The sequence below is a fragment of the Eublepharis macularius genome, chromosome 2, assembly GCF_028583425.1.
Source record: "Eublepharis macularius isolate TG4126 chromosome 2, MPM_Emac_v1.0, whole genome shotgun sequence".
NCBI classification, from domain to species: domain Eukaryota; kingdom Metazoa; phylum Chordata; class Lepidosauria; order Squamata; family Eublepharidae; genus Eublepharis; species Eublepharis macularius.
In genome coordinates, this window is record NC_072791.1 from 223,377,772 (window position 1) to 223,397,635 (window position 19,864).

The 19,864-nt window shown below is 45.0% G+C and overlaps 1 protein-coding gene across 1 annotated transcript in view; it reads left to right on the forward strand.

Annotated features, from left to right (window-relative positions):
- The window catches only part of STAT4 (signal transducer and activator of transcription 4), a 52,935-nt gene that overhangs the window by 10,049 nt on the left and 23,022 nt on the right, over positions 1-19,864 (forward strand). The window contains exons 4-11 of the mRNA XM_054971141.1: positions 3,441-3,539; positions 8,603-8,695; positions 10,699-10,777; positions 12,430-12,515; positions 13,290-13,441; positions 15,841-15,999; positions 16,426-16,518; positions 17,234-17,293. Of these exons, the coding sequence (XP_054827116.1) occupies positions 3,441-3,539; positions 8,603-8,695; positions 10,699-10,777; positions 12,430-12,515; positions 13,290-13,441; positions 15,841-15,999; positions 16,426-16,518; positions 17,234-17,293 (821 nt within the window). The remainder of the gene's footprint in view (positions 1-3,440; positions 3,540-8,602; positions 8,696-10,698; positions 10,778-12,429; positions 12,516-13,289; positions 13,442-15,840; positions 16,000-16,425; positions 16,519-17,233; positions 17,294-19,864) is intronic.

Below are 19,864 nucleotides of genomic sequence, written 5' to 3' on the forward strand. Positions count from 1 at the left end.
TTAAAGGCCAACTGGATGTCCTGGATAGGAGCTTTTGAGTCAAAGCTCCTTTCTTCAGATTCATATCCAGCCAGAAGGTGGGAAGGGTGTACAGTAAAATAAGAGGGTACAGTAAAATAATACTGTAATTCGCCTGGTAGAGTTGGGGTGTGAAATGCAGAAAATCAGCTTCTGTAGTGAGAAAAGAATCCAATGCCCCTTTGTGGGAGGCATTGTTCTGAATTTGCAAATAAATTCAGTTTCTGCAATCTCGCATTGTAATTTTTCTCTGAAGGTTTTGTGCTTTAGAAATGCGACTCTTGGATCAGCAATGGAATGTCCTGGCAGATTAAACGAGATGCTTGAGACTTCTTGCACTAAACGGGGTTGGCCAAGAAGACCCCCTCCAATTCTAGGACCCTCTGTGACTTTGAAACCAAAGAAGGGTTCTGTATCTAACATTAACCAGGCAGTGCTTTACATTGGCCCCACTGTGTAAAAATTTAAGCTGAGTCTGACACACAGGTCATGCTACCTTATCAAAGTGTGGAGGACAAGGTGTGAAATGGTGAATAAGTTTCTGGGAAAAGGCAGCTTTTGTCTGCCGTTCCTGTTTCACACAGAGGAAAGAGTTGGGCGTCAATCCTCTAGGAAGCAGTGTCCGTAGCCCGAGGCTGGGAAGAGAGCACCATAGATTGCATCCCAGGTTCTTATGCAACATGCAGCAACTCCATAGCAAGTGGATAATGTGGAATTTGTTCTCTGAGTGTGGGAAGTGTGAACTGCGCGCATGCACACATGCTCACCTTGCACCGATCAAAATAATTGTCCTGGTAAAATGCTACTTTTTAATGTTCTTATTCTTTGACAACGTATCTGTAGTAACACTCTTGAGGAAGTGGGTAAGGGAACGGCTGTCTTAAAGGCAGTACAAGACCTGCGCGTGAGGTTTTTACTCCACTTCCTCTTACTGACCTAGATAAAATAATTCTAAATATATATTAGTAAACAGAGAAAATCTCAGAGAGGAAAAAAATTATTTGAATTGCGGGCTGTTTTATTGCTTTGAAGCTATGGATTAAATATTGCACGTCTCTTCCATGTCCGTTTTTACACTGCAATTACATATGTATTAATGTAGCCAAACTGCGTAAACAGGCTAATGAATGATTATGATTGCTTAGTGGCAGGAAATGCACTGCCTCTGTTTTGTCCTTTACCTGGGGTCAGGCTTTGATCCAGCTAAATCCAGTCATTCTGAAATGAAATGAATCACAGATGAACTTAAATCCCATTCCCTTTTGAACAGAAATTAGTCATAACTAATGTTTTCTGCACCAGGGCAATTAGCACCTTCTCTAGGTGGGTAGTCTGTCGCTCCTGCTGTCTGCATGCTGTTCAAGGACCAGGTAATAAAAAGAATTCAAATAAGGTCAAGGGTCAGAATCCCAAGGTTGCATCCCAAAAACAAAGAGGTAAGGGTCAAGATTGGGCCAAAGGTCAAAAGTCTAAGCGAGCAATCCAGGGACCAAATGTAAGAAATGTACATGTAGGGAAGCAGGATGAAGTACTGGGGAGTTAGGTGGGTTTAGCAAGGTGAAGGCATGTCCTCAAGGGAATGGTGGGTGGGCCAGAATGTGTAATCATATAATCGAAGGGACCTCCAGGGTCATCTAGTCCAACCCCCTGAACAGTGCAGGAAATTCACAACTAACCCCTCCCCACCCCCAGTGACCCCTGCCCAGAAAAAGGCAAAACACTTGTCAGGATCCCTAGCCAAACTGGCTTGGAGAAAATTGCTTCCTGACCCCAAAGTGGCGATCGGCATTACCCCGGACTTGTAAGAAGGGGCCACGAGAACTCCGCGCTGATGTAACCCTTCCTGCCCTCTCTCTCATGATCACAGAATCAGCATTGCTGTCAGAGGGCCATCTAGCCTCTGTTTAAAAACCTCCAGAGAAGGAGAGCTCACCAGATTGCAAACTCTTTGGGTCTGAGGCTCTGGGATTGGCTTTTTGGGTCACCCGCTGGGGTCCGGACTGGAGATCACCAACTGGGAGAGAAACGGCAACTCAGGAGGCTGTTCTGTTGTTCTCTGCAGGCAGCGATAGATTGTAAAGTGCTAAGCCTTGACTAGAAAGTGTCTCTCCCAAAGGATCAGTACCTGATAGGGAAAGCCTTGATCCAGGGACACTCAGGCAGGAAAGGGGATAGAAGCAGGGCTTTTTTTCAGCTGGAATGCGGGGGAACGGAGTTCCGGCACCTCTTGAAAATGGTCACATGGCTGGTGGCCCCGCCTCCTGATCTCCAGACAAAGGGGAGTTTAGCGGCGCAGAGGGCAATCTAAACTCCCCTCTGTCTGGAGATCAGGGAGCGGGGCCACCAGCCATGTGACCATTTTCTCCGAGGGCAACCCACTGAGTTCCACCACGTCTTTTCCCCGAAAAAAGCCTTGGATAGAAGGCAGTGCTCATGGGCTGGGATGAAGTGAGGATGGAGGGAGTTGGATTTTTCTGTGGAGGAACCATAGCTCCATGGAAGAGCGTGGGCGTCTCATGGAAAACAGTCCACATTTTGGCAGCTGACCTGGAAAGAAACTCTTCGGTGCCCCTAGAGAGCCGCCGCCAGCTAGTCTCACAGACGATATTGGGCTAGCTATGGCCCTGGCCTGTCTCCCCATTGGGAAATTACCCTTTGAAGGAATACCTTTGCCTGTTCAGAGGATCTTGTCATTGACGATGCAGTCATGATGAGGCTTGAAAAAGCAGTGCGAAACGGGCTGTGGTAAGGCTGCCGCATCCATTGCCAACAGCCCGGGAGAGGGTTTTTGAACCTTCGCTCTCCTGGAGCGTTTCCTCCCGCCGGCACGTGCCAGCGGGAGTTTGCCTGCAGAGAAAAGGAAAAGAAAAAAACGGATCATCATATGGTTATGTTGAAGGAACTGTGAAACTCACCAGCGTTGTTTCTTCAGCTACAATTTATTGACAGTTATTGGGACATTGGCTGATTGTGAACACTGGTGTTAGGCATTGGTTAAATTTTTGTCAGAGAGCTTTGAAATATTAAGAGCTTTGATACTGATTGGGATTTTCTTGGACTTTGCACTTTCACTGATATATTAAATGTATACTTTATATACAGTGGTCTCTTAGGACTGTATCTTTGTGCGGGGTCCTCCGGGGAAATTTGCTGTGTTTGAGACTCCTTTCCCCTTGTTGTTTGCTGTCTCCCCATAAGGCAACTTGAAATGTTTGTGTTGACTTGAAATAATCAGCTCTACCTAGGGCCTGTAAGTTGACAGCAAGAGAAGGTTTCTAAAGAAGACGAGTAGTATCAAGTGAATTAGGGAATCTTTGAGCAGTTCTCCCCAGTGGGCGCAGAGGTAGAGGTCGACTGGTAGAGTGTTTCGGGATATACATGTCAGTTCAGTTTGCGCTATTTGTTAATATTCTTGTTTTCAGGGAAAGTATCAAAATAATCCTATGCATATAGCTGTGGTGGTTTCAAACAGCTTGAGAGAAGAAAGAAGAGTATTGGCTTCAGCCAATATGCCTTTACAGGTAACGCACTTTTTTAAAGGATAATATATTTTCCTTGCTGGTAGAGGCCATAATATGTCACAGACTTAGTTCCAGGTCCAGCTGTTGATTTAACGGTCTTAAGCTCACATCGCTCTGTGCTGGCCTGTGGCTGTAAGTACTGTGGTAACCTAACTAAATAATAAATGAAAAGAACATCGGTCAAAAAAGATATACACAATTTACAAATAAATACAAAGAGTTAAAGTGTTTGGAAAGTCGTGAGCAAGCATTCGGAAATACAGCACTTAATAACCAGAAAAGATTAGTTACCATTTTATAACAAGAGCGCTTGATGCAGAAGCATACACTAAAAGGAATGTCACCCCCAACAATGTGATTCATATCCAAAGAATATATATCCAAAGGGTTTTTTGTTGTTGTTGAGGTTAATCATGGGGACGAAAATGAAGTGCCGTCCACTCATTCAGACTTCCAGGCGGCTGCAGGTTCTCAGTCCACTCCGGGCAAAGTTGCTGGCTTCAGTCGGCTGCACTTACGGGAACTGGCTTGGAAACCCCATTTCCACAGAAATCTTTCTAAAAGTGTAGCCATTTGCATAGAATATCCTTATCAAAGTGTCTCCATTGCTAAATTAAACTTCAGGGCTTGCATATCTCTAAAACTCCCTCATCTCTAGAGCCTTTTACTGCAGTTCTGTGGCTGTAAGTGGCAGGTTTAGAAACCAAGATGGCTGCTTTAGTTCCAGTGAAACTTTGTGAGCAAATTTGTTTTCCTTGCATTAGGGAGGCAGGAGGGACTCTATGTATATATTGTAGTGTAGTGTAGTAGTTAGAGTGGATTAGGATATCAGAGACCCAGCTTTGAATCCTTACTCTGCTGTGGAAGCTCACTAGAAGGCTTTGAGTCAGAGCCAAGCTACAAGTGACGCCTGACACAGGTTGGACACTGGTCAGCTTCCCTCAAGTTTTGATGGGAAATGTAGGCGTCCTGGTCTTGCAGCTGTAATGGAGAGCCAAGCTGTAAAACCAGGACGCCTACATTTCCCATCAAAACTTGAGGGAAGCTGACAAGTGTCCAACCTGTGTCAGGCGTCACTTGTAGCTTGGCTCTCAGTCACTCTCCTTCAGTCTAACCTACTTGCAAGTCAGTGTAGGATCTGGGAGTGTGTGTGTGTTATGTGCCATCAAGTCATCTCTGACCTATGGTGACCCTATTAATGAAGGACCTCCAATCATTAACAGACTTGCTCAGATCCTGCAAACTGGAGGCCGTTGAGTCCAGCCATCTCATTTTAGGTCTTCCTCTTTTCCTACTGCCTTCCACTTTTCCTAGCATTATTGACTTTTCCAGAGAATCTTGTCTTTTCAGGATCTGGGGGAGACAGGTTCAAATCCCCAATCTGCTATGGAACCTCTCTCTCAGCACAACCTACCTCACAGGATTGTTGTGAGGATAAAATGAAGGAGAGGCGAGTGGTGTGAGCTGCTTTCAGTCCCCATTGGGGAGAAAGGTGGCATGTAATTGAAGTAAATAAATTGTGTGATTGGCAAACATATTTATTATTTATTTATTTTCTATGTTTATTCCACCCTCCCCACATTTCCAGCAGGCTCAGGGCTGATTACAGACACATAGAGGTTAAAATATATAAAAACAGTTATTATAAATTAACAATCCTAAAAGCATCCAAATGTACACAAATTAAAATACATATATAAACATCCATATAGCAGCACAAAATTCCCCTGACCAGATTTAAATCATCGTCAGAGAACCTTTGTGGTAAAAGATTTTTAAACGGGGGTATTGGTGGTGGGGAGGGCCCAATCCATCACTTACCAGCCAGGGGGGCTCTGCCTAGCACCGCCCATATGCCTGGCGGAACAGCTCCGTCTTGCAGGCCCGGCGAAAGATTAAAAAATCTTGCCGGTCCTTAGTCTCATTAGACAGAGCGTTCCACCAGGCTGGGGCCAGGACCGAGAAGGCCCTGGCTCTGGTCGATGCCAGGTGAGCCTCCCTGTAGTATATTTATAATGACTAAGAGCAGGGCTTTTTTTTCAGGGGGAACGCGGGGGAACGGAGTTCCGGAACCGCTTGAAAATGGTCACATGGCTGGTGGCCCCGCCCCCTGATCTCCAGACAGAGGGGAGTTGAGATTGCCCTCCACGCCGCTCAGAGGGCAATCTCAAGTCCCCTCTGTCTGGAGATCAGGGGGCGGGGCCACCAGCCATGTGACCATTTTCTCTGAGGGCAACCCACTGAGTTCCACCACTTCTTTTCCCAGTTAAAAAGCCCTGACTAAGAGCATTTTTAAAGGACAGTGTAGGATCCCCAGAATCAGAAATCTTAACATTGGTTTAAATTCTTCCTCATTCTTTCCTAGTAATTCTAGTGTGTGCAGTGAATGCGTCCTTCCTCAGAAACAATGGAGGGGATATTTTTAATGCATTTGACAGTTTAGCCTTCTTATTTAAAGAAAATGATGTGGCTTAAAAATTAGGTATATAAAATAACTAAAATTTAAATTATAGAAAACCAGGCGAAGCTGCATACAATGCAATCAGAAGAGCAATTTCCTGGGAGTAAGCGCCAGTGAATAAAATGGGACTTCCTTCTGAGTAGAGCTGCTTAGCATTGCTCGTACAGGACCAGAGCATTCGTAGATCAAACTTAGTAGCTCAGGAGTCCAGTAGCACCTATAAGACTAACAAAATTTGTGGTAGGCTATGAGCTTTGGCGAGTCACAGCTCACTTCTTCAGATACAGCTAGAATGTGAGTCCATCTGTCCATATATCTTGGAGAGTGGAGTGATTTCAGAATGGACTCACATTCTAGCTGTATCTGAAGAAGTGAGCTGTGACTCACAGAAGCTCGTACCCTACCACAGATAGGTGCTACCGGACTCTCTGCTCTTTTCTACTGCTCCAGACTGACTAACACGGCTACCCATCTTGATCTAGTAGCTGAGATTGTGCTGCAAGTGCATGCCTGTGTTTTTCACACTTATGTCAGAATTGTCAGTTTCTTAAATTAACCTTTAAAATAATTAGAAATTAATACTTCTGGGGAAATGTTAATCATACCTTGTGGTTTCTGTGTTGGGTTGGCTCCTTTTTGGCTGTTGTGGGTCTTGTTCCGTTAATAGCTGCCCGCTTGCGGAAATGAGGAAAGCTGTACCATTCTCTTTCTGCCCGCCAAGCATTTCCTAAAAGTAACCCTGCCTGTGGAACAGAAAAGAAGTGTTGGCTGTATTCCTGTTTGCCATAAATAGCTTGTTCTGTGTCTGTAACATCGGTCTGGATTCAACCAACAGCAGAGTTTAGTGTTATATGCAGGGCTTTTTTTCAGCGGGAACACGGTGGAACGGAGTTCCGGCACCTCTTGAAAATGGTCACATGGCCGGTGGCCCCGCCCCCTGATCTCCAGACAGAGGGGAGCTGAGATTGCCCTCCATGCCATGCAGCACGGAGGGCAATCTAAACTCCTCTCTGTCTGGAGATCAGGGGGCAGGGCCACCAGCCATGTGACCATTTTCGTTAAGGGCAATTTAAACTTTAACACCCCCCTTGTTCCAGCTGACCCAAAGTGATGTCATTGTGCGGTCCTGAGTTCCATCACTGAGTTCTACCACCTCTTTTCCCAGAAAAAAAGCCCTGGTTATATGCCTGTGAGAACTTCGATGAACTTTTGGTTCTTGAAGCTCACCTGCCCGTGCCACATGAAACACCTCTTTGAAAGTGAGAGGATTTTCAAAAGCAACATGGTTTGGGGTCATTTGGGACAGGTGGGAGGGAAGACTCAGAGCCAAGCTACAAGTGATGCCTGACACAGGTTGGACACTGGTCAGCTTCCCTCAAGTTTTGATGGGAAATGTAGGCATCCTGGTTTTACAGCTTGGCTCTCCATTACAGCTGCAAGACCAGGATGCCTACATTTCCCATCAAAACTTGAGGGAAGCTGACCAGTGTCCAACCTGTGTCAGGCGTCAAGTGTAGCTTGGCTCTCAGAAGTCCAGTTGGCATGCCCAAACCCTTGACAGTGGTTAGGATCCAGACTGCAGCCCGATTTTATGCAGCGTAGCTTCTTGTTTCTACGAAGTAAATACCCATTCTCAGTCTTTTTCTGAGAAAACTTTGCAGCAGTAGCCCTGGCCTTTCAGGCCTGTGGTTTTCAAAAACACAAGTATGTTACTTGAAAGATATTTCTTGGCTTCCTTTCAAAGTCACACTTTTTAACTATGCTAGCAGAAAGTGTAATATCAGGAAGACTGATACCTCTTCACACATCAAACATGAATATGTGAGAAACTGGGGAGCAGTTGATTGGTATATATCCATGAACAGATGCGGATAGCGATCTTTCCCCTATTATTTATGAAATTAATTTGTTTATGGCCCACTTTTCTTCCAAATGGGGACCCAAAGTGGTTGGCATCATTCTTTCCTCCTCTATTTTATCCTCACAACAATCCCATGAGGTAGGTTATGTTGAGAGAGAGGTACCATGGAAGATTGGGGATTTGAACCTGCGTCTCCCAGATCCTGAGAAGACAAGATTCTCTGGAAAAGTCAATAATGCTAGGAAAAGTGGAAGGCAGTAGGAAAAGAGGAAGACCTAAAATGAGATGGCTGGACTCGATAAAAGAAGCCACGTCCTCCAGTTTGCAGAATCTGAGCAAGTCTGTTAATGATAGGACATTTTGGAAGTCTTTCATTCATAGGGTCGCCATAGGTTGGAGGAGACTTAATGGCATACAATACACACACACACAGTTTGAACCTATGGCAGACACTGATCTTCCATGCTATATAATCTTAGGAAGAATGAGCTATCCTGTGATTCCAATGCAGGCCCATAGGTTGGAGGTGACCTGATGGCACATAACACACACACACTCCCAGATCCTAGTTTGGCACACAAACCGCTACACCACGCTGACTTGCATACAATATGATGCATGAGTTGGAAAGACCTGCCCCTCCAACGCCGCCACTGCCCACAAGAAAACTACATTGTTAGAAGATAATGTTTGTGCCAAGAGGGACAATACTGCAAAATGCAACTGTACAATTCTCTTTAGGGTCCGCTAGAAAAGTCCTTGCAGAACTCCTTGGTAACGGAAAGACAAAGAAACGCGGAGCACAAGGTGTCTGCCATTAAGAACAGCGCCCAGGCAAGTTATGAGGCAAGCTGCGATGTGTATCAGATGGTAGGAATGCTTCTACAGAATTGCTACACAACTCAAGACGGTTGTGAGGAGCTGGAGAAGGCGTCGCAAGAGTTGGGCTGTGGAACTTTGTTTCTCAAGGGGTGGAGCTTTGGTGGCATTAATCCTAAATGTGGCACTTACATATACAAGCGAGCAGGGCTTTTTTTCAGGGGGAACGCGGGGGAACGGAGTTCCGGAACCTCTTGAAAATGGTCACATGGCTGGTGGCCCCGCCCCCTGATCTCCAGACAGAGGGGAGTTGAGATTGCCCTCCGCGGCGCGGAGGGCAATCTCAACTCCCCTCTGTCTGGAGATCAGGGGGCGGGGCCACCAGCCATGTGACCATTTTCTCTGAGGGCAACCCACTGAGTTCCACCACCTCTTTTCCCAGGAAAAAAGCCCTGCAAGCGAGACTTGTGGAGGGGAGAGTCCGTCCTTTTTGTCGTCCCCCCCTTGCTGGGCTGCTCACTAGCCAACCTGCTCACCTGCAGAGCCACTTCCGGGCTCACACATTCTGTGTGTGTGTGTGTGGTCAACTACAGCTGGTCTGCAGAAAAATTACCCCCCCCCCCCATCCTCTGGGTCTGTTGATCTGCATGGGGCCACTTTCAACATTAGATGTAGGCTACAGTTTTATGCAACCCTACAAAAGGCTTACAGAGTTAATAGGTGGGAAGTTCAGAAGATGGGCTATGTTAAAGAAAGCATTCAGGTCGCTTTTGCATTAGGGACTGAACCTAAAGACAAGATGTTTTAAAGTCCAAAGTTGGATCATCTGCATATTATTTTACATACATTAATCCACAAAATCTGGTTTGGACTACCAGATTCCTTGTTCCTTGCTACACCCATTTTTTTTTTTGCCAAAAAAGTCATTTCCCCTTGATTTTAAACTCAAACCTCAATTTCATTTCAGTAAGACACAAAAATGAGAGTAATCACAAGTCTCTTGCTCAGTTCCCTTCCGCTTTTTCTTCAGAAGTTATAGCTTGAATACAGTAACAATTTGTTCATGCATTCAAACCTTTTGCCTGGGAAGTTCCAATGTTAAAACGATGTAAATGTTCACGCATCCCAACGAGAGAAGCAGCCTAGCCAGTGGAGGATCTAATTTTTTCCCTACCAAATTCATCAGCTTCACAGTCTTGAAAATGTGTGGGATGTGGTAGGGGTGTTAATTCATATTGCAGGTCCCTAAATGGCCTAAGACTTTTGGACCCTGTTTTAGACACCCCTGATATAGGCTAATGGGACATCCCTGCCATTTGGAGGCAGTGAGTTCCTAACCAGGAATACCTTTAAACTGTACTGCACAGGCCCAATTCTGTTCAAGACCACCACGGCGTGGTCAGAGAGGCTCCAGCCTCCCGCGCCGCCATTTCCCCAACCCAAAACGGTTCTGTGGAGCCCCCCACCAACCCAGAATTAAGCCAACATCGCACAGTTTAAAGGAGTTCTCAGCTGGGAACTCACCACTTCAAAATGGCCATAACATCTCGTTTAGGAATGATCCTGTTTTTACAGATTCTGAAGAAAGAATATCACAGTACCATCCTAAACAGAGTTGTGCCATTCAGTGGGAATAAAAGGATGTAATTCTGGTTAAGATTACGGTGTTAAACATTTACTGGGTATTGGGTTCCTTCTTCCTCTCTTTGGGGGCATTGTCCATAGCAATATAGTAGAGAGTCCAGTAGCCCCTTTAAGACTAACCAACTTATCTGACCAAGAGAGCTGTGGTTCTCGAAAGCTTATGCTACAAATAAGTTGGTTAGTCTTAAAGGGGCTGCTGGATTCTTTACTATTTTGTGACTACAGGCTAACACGGCTAACTCCTCTGGATCTATGTCCATAGCAATGACTCTGGGAGGGAGGGAAGAAGAGCTGCAGAGATTCCCGTCATGCCTCATTGCCAGGCTAAGAGCTGCAGTCAGTTTACAAAGAAATATTTTTTATCTGAAAAACAGATGACTGATCAAGATGTCAAATACTTAGAAGATTTGCAAGAGGAGTTTGACTTCCGGTATAAAACGATGCAGAGCGTAGGTAAGCTTTTCCATAAAATATTGTTGAGGAAGAATGTTGGCTGAGGAAAAGAGGTGGTGGAACTCAGTGGTGGAACTCAAGACCGCCCAATGACATCACTTTGGGTCAGCTGGAACAAGGGGGGAGTTTTTTAAAGTTTAAATTGCCCTCGACAAAAATAGTCTGAGTGGCGCGGGGGGCAATCTCAACTCCCCTCTGTCTGGGGATCAGGGGGCGGGGCCACCGGCCATGTGACCATTTTTAAGAGGTGCCGGAACTCCGTTCCACCGTGTCCCTGCTGAAAAAAAGCCCTGATAATATCTCATTGTGCTTGGCCCTTAGCCTTCTCATCTTCCATCTTTCTATACATTTTTATGCTACCCTGCTTCCAAAGGACCTTCAGGCAGACAAAATCGTTCTCCTCTCCATTTTATCCTCACAGCAACCCTGTGAGGTGGGTTGCGCTGAGAGAGTGTGACTGGCCCAAGGTCACCTGGCAAGCATCCATGGCAGAGCAGGGGTTTGAATCTGGGGCTCCCAGATTCTGGTCTGGTACTCTAACCTCTCTCTGGTCTTTTATTCATTACTGATGTCAGCAGGTTCATCCCAAACAAACCCCGGAGCAGTGGTTTGGTTATCTTGAGAGCTAGTAGCAATAAGTTGGAGAGTGAGAGCCACACTACAAGTGATGCCTGACACAGGTTGGACACTTGTCCGCTTCCCTCAAGGTTTGCTGGGAAATGTAGGCAGCTTGGCGGAATGTTGGACAAGTGACAGTTGAAAAGTCCATTGGACAGCAGTCAGAGAGCGAAGCTGCGAGACCAGGATGCCTGCATTTCCCATCAAAACTTGAGGAAAGCTGACAAGTGTCCAACCTGTGTCATTCATCACTTGTAGCTTGGCCCTGAGAGAGAGTGACTGACCCACACAAAGTTTCTGATGTCTCTAGGCAACTGCAGAACCACAAGTGACAAAAGGCACAGATTGGACACTTGTCAGCTTCCCTCAAGTTTTGATGGGGAATGTAGGCAGCTTGGCGGAATGTTGGACAAGTGACAGTTGAAAAGTCCATTGGACAGCAGTCGGAGAGCCAAGCTGCAAGACCGGGACGCCTACATTTCCCATCAAAACCTGAGGGAAGCTGACAAGTGTCGAACTAGTATCAGGCATCACTTGTAGCTTGGCTCTGAGATCCTCACGACACTGGCTGAGAGATCTCCAGTCTGCTAGGTAATCTTGAACCAAGCACTCTCCCAAGTAACCAACTTCATAGGGTAGTTGTGAGGATAAAATGTGGGGAAACCTTGCATGTTACCCTGGGGGATAAAAATATGATTAATGCCTGGGAACCTCTTGCCTGTACTCGTAGGCCTCCAGTCTACATTAGAGCTGTCAAAATTGTCTGCCAAAGAATTTTCTAAAACATTAATATTTTTATTGTTCACCACCTTGGGGACCCCAATTTAGGTGGAAAGGCAACCTAAAAATGTTTTAAATAGATAAAATAAATTTTTAAAAAAATGTTTGCTAAGGACTGTGCATTCATTACAGTAGCCACAAAATTATCCTGCAGAATTTCCCTTCCAGATGGGTAACTGCATAATGGTGCGCCTACGATCTGTTTGGGGTTTTTCCTGCTTTATTTACGCGGGTTGTTTTGCACCTTCTTCTAGAACAGAATGACAAAAACAATGTTGTTGTGAAGCAGGAGATGCTGATGTTGCAGGAAATGCTCAATACCATAGACTTCAGGAGAAAGGTTGGTTAAGATATTCGTCATTCGTCCCACTCCTACTTCCTGTGCTAAACTAAAGAGGCACCTTTCAGGTTTCTAGAGGTTTTGGTTAGCTGGAAGTTTCAAAGAGCCTGACAAAGTCTCCGAGCTGAGTGCGCAGTAGTAGCTGCACCACTGAAAATGCTAAGAACACCCCCCTCGCCCCAGACTCCGTTCCTTATGCTTATTTATTACTTTTGTGACTACCCTGCCTTTCTTCTGGAGAGCTCAGAGCAGCCGACACCTTCATCTCAACCTTGGGCTAAAAGACATTGGTTGGGCTGAGGGCACTCTCGGTTTTGTAGCTGAGGGCTGAAAGGCACAAGCTTTGGCCACGTCAAGATCTGTTGGTCAGACACCCATTCAAGTTCTGTGTAAAAACTCACAAGTGCGCAGTGGCCTGGTTTGGATCAGGACCGTGGTACTTGACAAGAGGGCCTTAAGCCTGCCCCAGTTTGCTATCCATAAGCAATTAAACATTGTGGTCGGCATGCAATCCTCAGTTCTACTGCTGATGAGAATGGTGTGTACAGAGAAGGGTGGGGTTTTTTTCTCCCTTAGATGAGCAATTCTGTTCTGCAGTCAGGGCCACAATGATGTTGGAAGGAAAGGGGGAGTCGGTACGGGAGCCTCTATCTCATAACAAATATTTTTGCTCCCACTAGTTTTGAATAACCCCAGAAGGAACAGAAATACAGGACAACCCATATCTTCCAAGTGTCTCATTTCTCCTATACCTCTCTCTTTCTCTTTTGCTAGGAAATTCTCAATAAAACGGCACAGGTCATAAAAGAAACTGAAGACTTGATGAATAACACGCTGATAGAAGAATTACTGGACTGGAAGAGGCGCCAACAGATTGCCTGCGTTGGCGGTCCCCTCCACAGCGGGCTCGATCAACTCCAAAACTGGTAAATGTTGATCTCCCCGGGTTTTGTGGCAAAAACAGGCAGCCCAAGAGCCTGCCTGGAGGGGTTCAGAGCTGGACTGCTGCTAATAAGTGTCTGAAATGACAACCGTAACCTGCTGTTAAATGGCATTTAAAAAACACTGCTATTGTGGCAGAAGGGACGAGGAGCTATTCAGACAGTGTTGCTTGAACAAGGAATAGCTGGTAGCCTGTTATGAAGCCCTAGCAGGCGGGGCTGCTGTGCTTCCTCCAGGAGATGGAGGCTGCATTGGTGTTTACTGCAACTCATGATATGTGTCAGCAATCCACCCCCTGAATAGAGACCCCTGAACAGAGAGCCAGTTTGGTGTAGTGGTTAAGAGCGGCAGGACTCTAATCTGGAGAGCCGGGTTTGGTTCCCCCCTCCTCCGCTTGAAGCCAGCTGGGTGACCTTGGATTAGTTCACAGCTCTTCAGAGCTGTCTCAGCCCCACCCACCTCACAGGGTGATTGTCGGGAGGATAATAACAACCAGGGCTCATTTCGAGGGGGAACGCGCAGGAACACGGTTCCGGCAGTTCCCCAAAGAGGTCACATGTCAGGTGGCCCTGCCCACCTGACTCTCGGCCATTTGGAGCCCATTTTGTCTTGGATTGGGGCTGAAACAGCCCGGATTGGGCCTCTGGCGGGTGGTGGATCACTCTCCTGTTCAACAGCAGCCTGGTCCTGACCATTTTGGGGCCCTTTTTGGCCACTTTCAGCCCCTTTTTGCCATTTTGAGCCCAATTTCGGGCATGAATGGCCAAGATTGGGTCCAAAGCAGCCAGGATAGGTGATGTCAGGATGTGGCATATGCAAATCAGTTATGCTAATGACATATTTCCAGTGATGTCAAGGGGTGTGGCATATGCTAATGAGTTATGCTAATGAGTTCCTCCAGCTCTTTTTCTACAAAATGACCCCTGATAACAACACACTAGTAAACCACTCTCAGAGGGCGTTAAGTTGTCCTGAAGGGAATAAATCAAATGTTATTATTCAATTTCCTGTTCATCAGTTTCCCCCTCTTCTGAAATTGTATGGTCAGCTGCCCCCTCACACCTGTGACAATACAACTTGCAAATCCCAGACTGGATTGCTAGCCCAGTTAGTTATCATGCTAGCTGCATGTAGTACAGCTTGGATGGAGAAGACTTCCTATCTGGAAGAGCCTAGAATAAGGCCTAAGTGTCTAAAAGGAGGAGTTTCCTCACATTACACAGGTACAAACCTGGCTACCCTCAAAAGGGAAACCAATATTATTACTATAGTAACATTCAGTTTATATACCGCCCTTCAGAACAACTTAATACCCACTCAAGAGTGGTTTACAAAGTATTATTATTATCCCCACAACAATTGCCCTGTGAGGTGGGTGGGGCTGAGAGCTCTGTGAATGACCCAAGGTCACCCAGCTGGCTTCAAGCGGAGGAATGGGGAATCAAACCTGGTTCTCCAGATTAGAGTCGCGCACTCTTAACCACTATACCAAACCAACCCAGTCTTGGCTTCCTATTGAGTTAATAAAATGTACGTGGTTATCCTGGCTTCTTGTTTATGTTTTACATTTTCACTGGCTCATTTGAAACATTTTGGTAGGGGGAAAAGTCACACATGAAGCGTCCTTCATAGTATCACCAGGTGTTTAAATATACCAGAGATATCATTAAAGGACTGCCTCCTCTCATGTTGTCCAGCCTACCAGTTAAGATCTGCCTCACGAGCCATGCTGTCTGTGCCCCCCGCCCTTCAGAGGTGAGACAGGTGGCAACCAGTGGCAGGGCTTTTTCAGTGCTGGCACCAGGTTTGTGGAATGCCCTTCCCTTGAGACTCACCTGGTGTCTACATTGCTTTATTTTAGGTGTCTGGCAAAAACATTTCTGTTCAACCAGGCTTTTAATTAAGAGAGTGATTTTTTTAAAGCACAGTTTTAGTCTGGAAATTGTTATTTTAAGCTGTCAGTGGTCTGTCTTCGTGGTCTTTCTTACGCTGGGCTGGTTTTTTCGTGTTGGATGTGGATTAATATCTTTTAATGTTTTGTTTTTGTTATTATTTTGTAAGCTGTATCAGCCAGACTCTTGGAGAGGTGGCATAAAAACATTAACAAGTGAAGGTAGTAGCAGTTCTGAGTCAGGTGTGGATGGCCACGATGGGGATGAAAGTTCAGCTTCTCGTCTGGCTGAATTGTCCGAAACCTAGGGCTGGGACAGATTTTTTGCACAATAAGGGTCCGAAACAAAACAATTGATTTTGCTATTTACTTTGCAGCACGTGTTCTTCTGTTTTTTTTAATTCAAATATGTGCATTTGTGAGAGTGTGTGAGAAAAAAACACAGACCTCTGTAACCTGATCTTTTTTCCTTTTCTTTTTGCATTTGTTCAGTTTTACACTGTTGGCAGAGAGTCTTTTCCAAATAAGACGGCAGCTGGAAAAGCTGGACGAGTTCTTCGTCAAACTCACTTATGAGGGGGACTCGATTCCCTTGCAAAGACCCCACTTACTAGAAAGAGTCAACTTTTTGCTTTACAGCCTTTTCCAAAGGTATGTGAGTTCTCATATGACAGACAATCTGACCAAAACATTTCTATCGTTCCATCCAAGGAACTGCTTAGCACATTTCTTTGTTATCTGAAAATGGTCTGTAGTGATTAAGAGCGGCAGGATTCTAATCTGGAGAGCCAGGTTTGATTCCCCACTCCTCCGCTTGAAGCCAGCTGGGTGACTTTGGCTCAGTCACAGCACTGAGTTCTCTCAGCCCCACCCACCTCACAGGGTGATTGTCGTGAGGATAATAACAGCACACTTTGTAAACCACTCTGAGTGGGCGTTAAGTTGTCCTGAAGAGCGGTATATAAATCGAACGTTATATAAATCGAATGACTTGGATGCCTCCTGCTTATCTTCCGGTTTTTCATTTAGCCGGCTTGTTCTTGGTTTTAATGATAGTGTCTTTTCCTTTCACATTAGTTCCCTTGTAGTGGAGAAACAGCCCTGTATGCCTACGCACCCACAGAGACCTTTGGTCCTGAAAACCTTGATACAGTTCACTGTTAAACTTAGGTGAGTAAAGGATCTCTTGCCATTCGTGTTACAAAATACAAATAGAACCCTAGAAAGCGCCTTCTAAGCCAGGAGTAGGCAACATCATCCTTAGAAGATGGTGCCATGCTGGCAAAGGAAAGGGGGAGAGAGGCAAGGCTTACATTTGGCCAGACGTGCCAGGAGCCAGCTGAGTCCCAACACCATCAGGATGTCAGCAGAGTCCCTTGAGCAGAGGATCAGGTCCGCAGGCCAAGCAAAATGGTCTCGTATGCTGCTGTTTGGCACACGGGCCTTCCATTTTAAAGATATGCTCTTGGTCGCAAATGAAAAGTGAGTTGAGTTGGTGGTGTTTCCCCCAATCATACTTGTGTTTAGCACACGGGTAAAGAGACCCTTATTCTGTACATCAAAACTTCTATAGTTTTTTGTTGTTGGAAAAGCAGTTTGTTGGCTGGAGCTATTAATCCGGGGGGAGGGGGCGGAGATATGGGAAAGCCCCTTCATGCTCATTTATGTTGATTCAGCTCTTTCTGGAGTAGTTACGCATTTGGATAGGATCGTACACTTAAGCTGCAAGATATGCTTAAGTGGTCCTTCCTTCTGCCTGAATTTCTTGCTTCTCTTGATTTTTGATAAAAACGGCTAGGCAGTGTTGCCTAGGCAATTACAATTTTTTTTCACTAATCAAATTGTTTTTTATCCTGAACCCGAACTTATACTCTTTATTTCCTAGGCTGCTTATTAAATTGCCAGAGCTGAACTATCAGATCAAAGTGAAAGCTGCTATTGACAAGTAGGTTCTTTAGCAAAAATGCTATCATTTGTTTGAACTGTTTTAACGGGGCCTTTTCTGCACGGGGGGATATACTGGCTTTTTTCACACTGCTTACTTGCTTCCGAAACATCGCGAGTTGTAGCGCAAAAACCGCGGAAGATAGCATCTTCTCGCGAGAGTTTTGCGCGATGTTGCGCGATGTCGCGCAAAACTCTCGCAAGAAGATGCTATCTTCCGCGGTTTTTGCGCTACATCTCGCGATGTTTCGGAAGCAAGTAAGTAGTGTGAAAAGGGCCACTCTCTTTTTGAGTGTTCACTCCTTAGGGATCAAATTCATTTCGGCCACCAACCTTTCCACACACCACCTTTAATCCTGGTGTGGACGCTGTCTTTGTTTGTCCACTCCGCCATGAAATAAGAGGGTTACGTGGTGAGATGTGAACATCATCATTGTTGGCGTTCACTGGTGCCGTCACATCACCAACACCCCCCTTTTTTAATTTTCGTGGATGCCCAGTTGCGTTACTACATTATAACAGAATGACATTACGACAACCAACGGCACCCAGCACTAAGCTGTTAGCATTAGGAAAAAAAGAACAAAAGAGAAATGAAAGCCAAAAACAACCCCAACAAGGTCCACAAGCACGGTTGGCACAAAGTCACCCTTAACACAGAATTTTTAAACCAAAAAGCACAGAAGCCTAAAAGAGATCCATGTCATCACAACACAAATTAACTGTCATTATATGGTGATGAAGTACTTCTTTTTTTTGTGAAGAAAACTTAATGACGTTACATCTTCATAACATCGTTATCTCATTGTGTTGGTTTGCCCCTTGGTGCCAGCTCTGCCTCCCAGCTCTGGGTCAGCCTGCATGGGGCTCTCCAGTTTGGACGGCAGCCGGGGAGCAGGGGTCATAAATCCTAAACAGAGATGTCTACTCGGAGCATGGCTGACCTGTATTGGGATTTTTTTTTTTAAACCAACATGACCTGGATAGTCAAGGCAAGCCTGATCTCGTCAGCTCTCAGAAGCTAAGCAGGGTCAGCCTTGGTCAGTAATTGGATGGGAGACCTCCAAGGAAGACCAGGGTTGCAGAGGCAAGCAATGGCAAAACCACCTCTGAATGTCTCCTGCCACGAAAGCCCCACCAGGAGTTGCTGTAAGTCAGCTATGACTTGCTGGCACTCTCTACCACCATAATGACATTATAATGTGAGGTTAATGTTACGATATTATAACGTCATAAAGTTTTCTTCACACACAAAAAAGAAGCATCTTTGGAAAGAAGGGGGATGAGGGGAAGGACGAGGGGGACAGGGGTGAACAGGGGCTCTCTACGATGAAACTAATGAGCCCTGAACCGTTTTCATGCATTAAGAATGTGTGATACCATAGTTGTGTCCGCTTTTCACATGTACAAAACAGGAAGAGGTGATTTTTCAAGTAATCAGAGTATTACATGTACTTACTGTCATTACGTTTGCAAATTGTTTAATGCCAGTTCTGATAGTTTTTTTTGGAATTCCTTGACCTCCTCTGTTCTAACTTTTACAGCCTTTCTATCATAGCTCTGAGTTAATTTTCAATGGGTCGTGTCCAAGTAATTCTATGTGGGGTTGTAAGCTTAACCTCTGTGGGATGGGATGACATATTATATTATTAAAATCTTACAATATGTTTTATGTAGTGGAAAAGTGGAAAAGACTGAAGTAAAAGCCTAGATGTAATTCCAGTGGCTTTTTTGCAGTTTTTCTAACGCCTCATTTCCATTTTCCATTATATTAACATCATGAAGGCTCTATAAATTTGAGATACCATAAATGTTAAAACAATTTCTCAACATTTTCAAATTTAAAAAATCCTACGACACATCAAATATTTGGTGCTGAATTTGGAAACACGAACAATTAGAAGTCTGGTTTAAAGGGCATTCAGGGGTACAGAACAGGAAAGAAATTGAATTTTTTAAAAAGAACATTTTAAAAAAATAAACAGAATTTTCAATATGGATATTTTCCTTTTTAAAAAAACATCAGGTTTTGGCTGTTATTTTCCTCTTTTTGTTTTCAGACACGCAACCAAATTTTTCACTCAGTGTGGGGGACAGTCCAATGGAAGTAGTCAGAACCGGGGAAAAGAAAGTAGAAATTAAAAGTTGACTCATAAAGTAACGTCAGCTTAGCCTTCACGAGGGATTGTGTATATGTAGGCGGCATTCGCTGCAAAGCAGTGTCAACGGACTCACGAAAATCTTTCCACATCTCAGAATTGACTGAGTTTCTCCAAACAAAACCAAGCGGTTTAGGTTGCGTTTCTCCATGATGACTTGGTTAGCATGAAATGAAAAGTCTGGGAAGCTGATTCTGTCAGAACTGAAAATGAAAAAAGTGTCCTTGAAAGCTGAAAGTCAGCATCACCAGTCCAAGATTTTGCTCAGCTTCTTGACTGAAATTTTACCACTCCAGAGTTAAAAATGCTTCTAGAGTTCCTTTTGTAAAAATATTCTGTCAGTTATGGGGAGAAAAACTCCTTTACTGGTTGAACACTGAGCCAGGATTTGAGTAAACTCATAGCCAAACCCG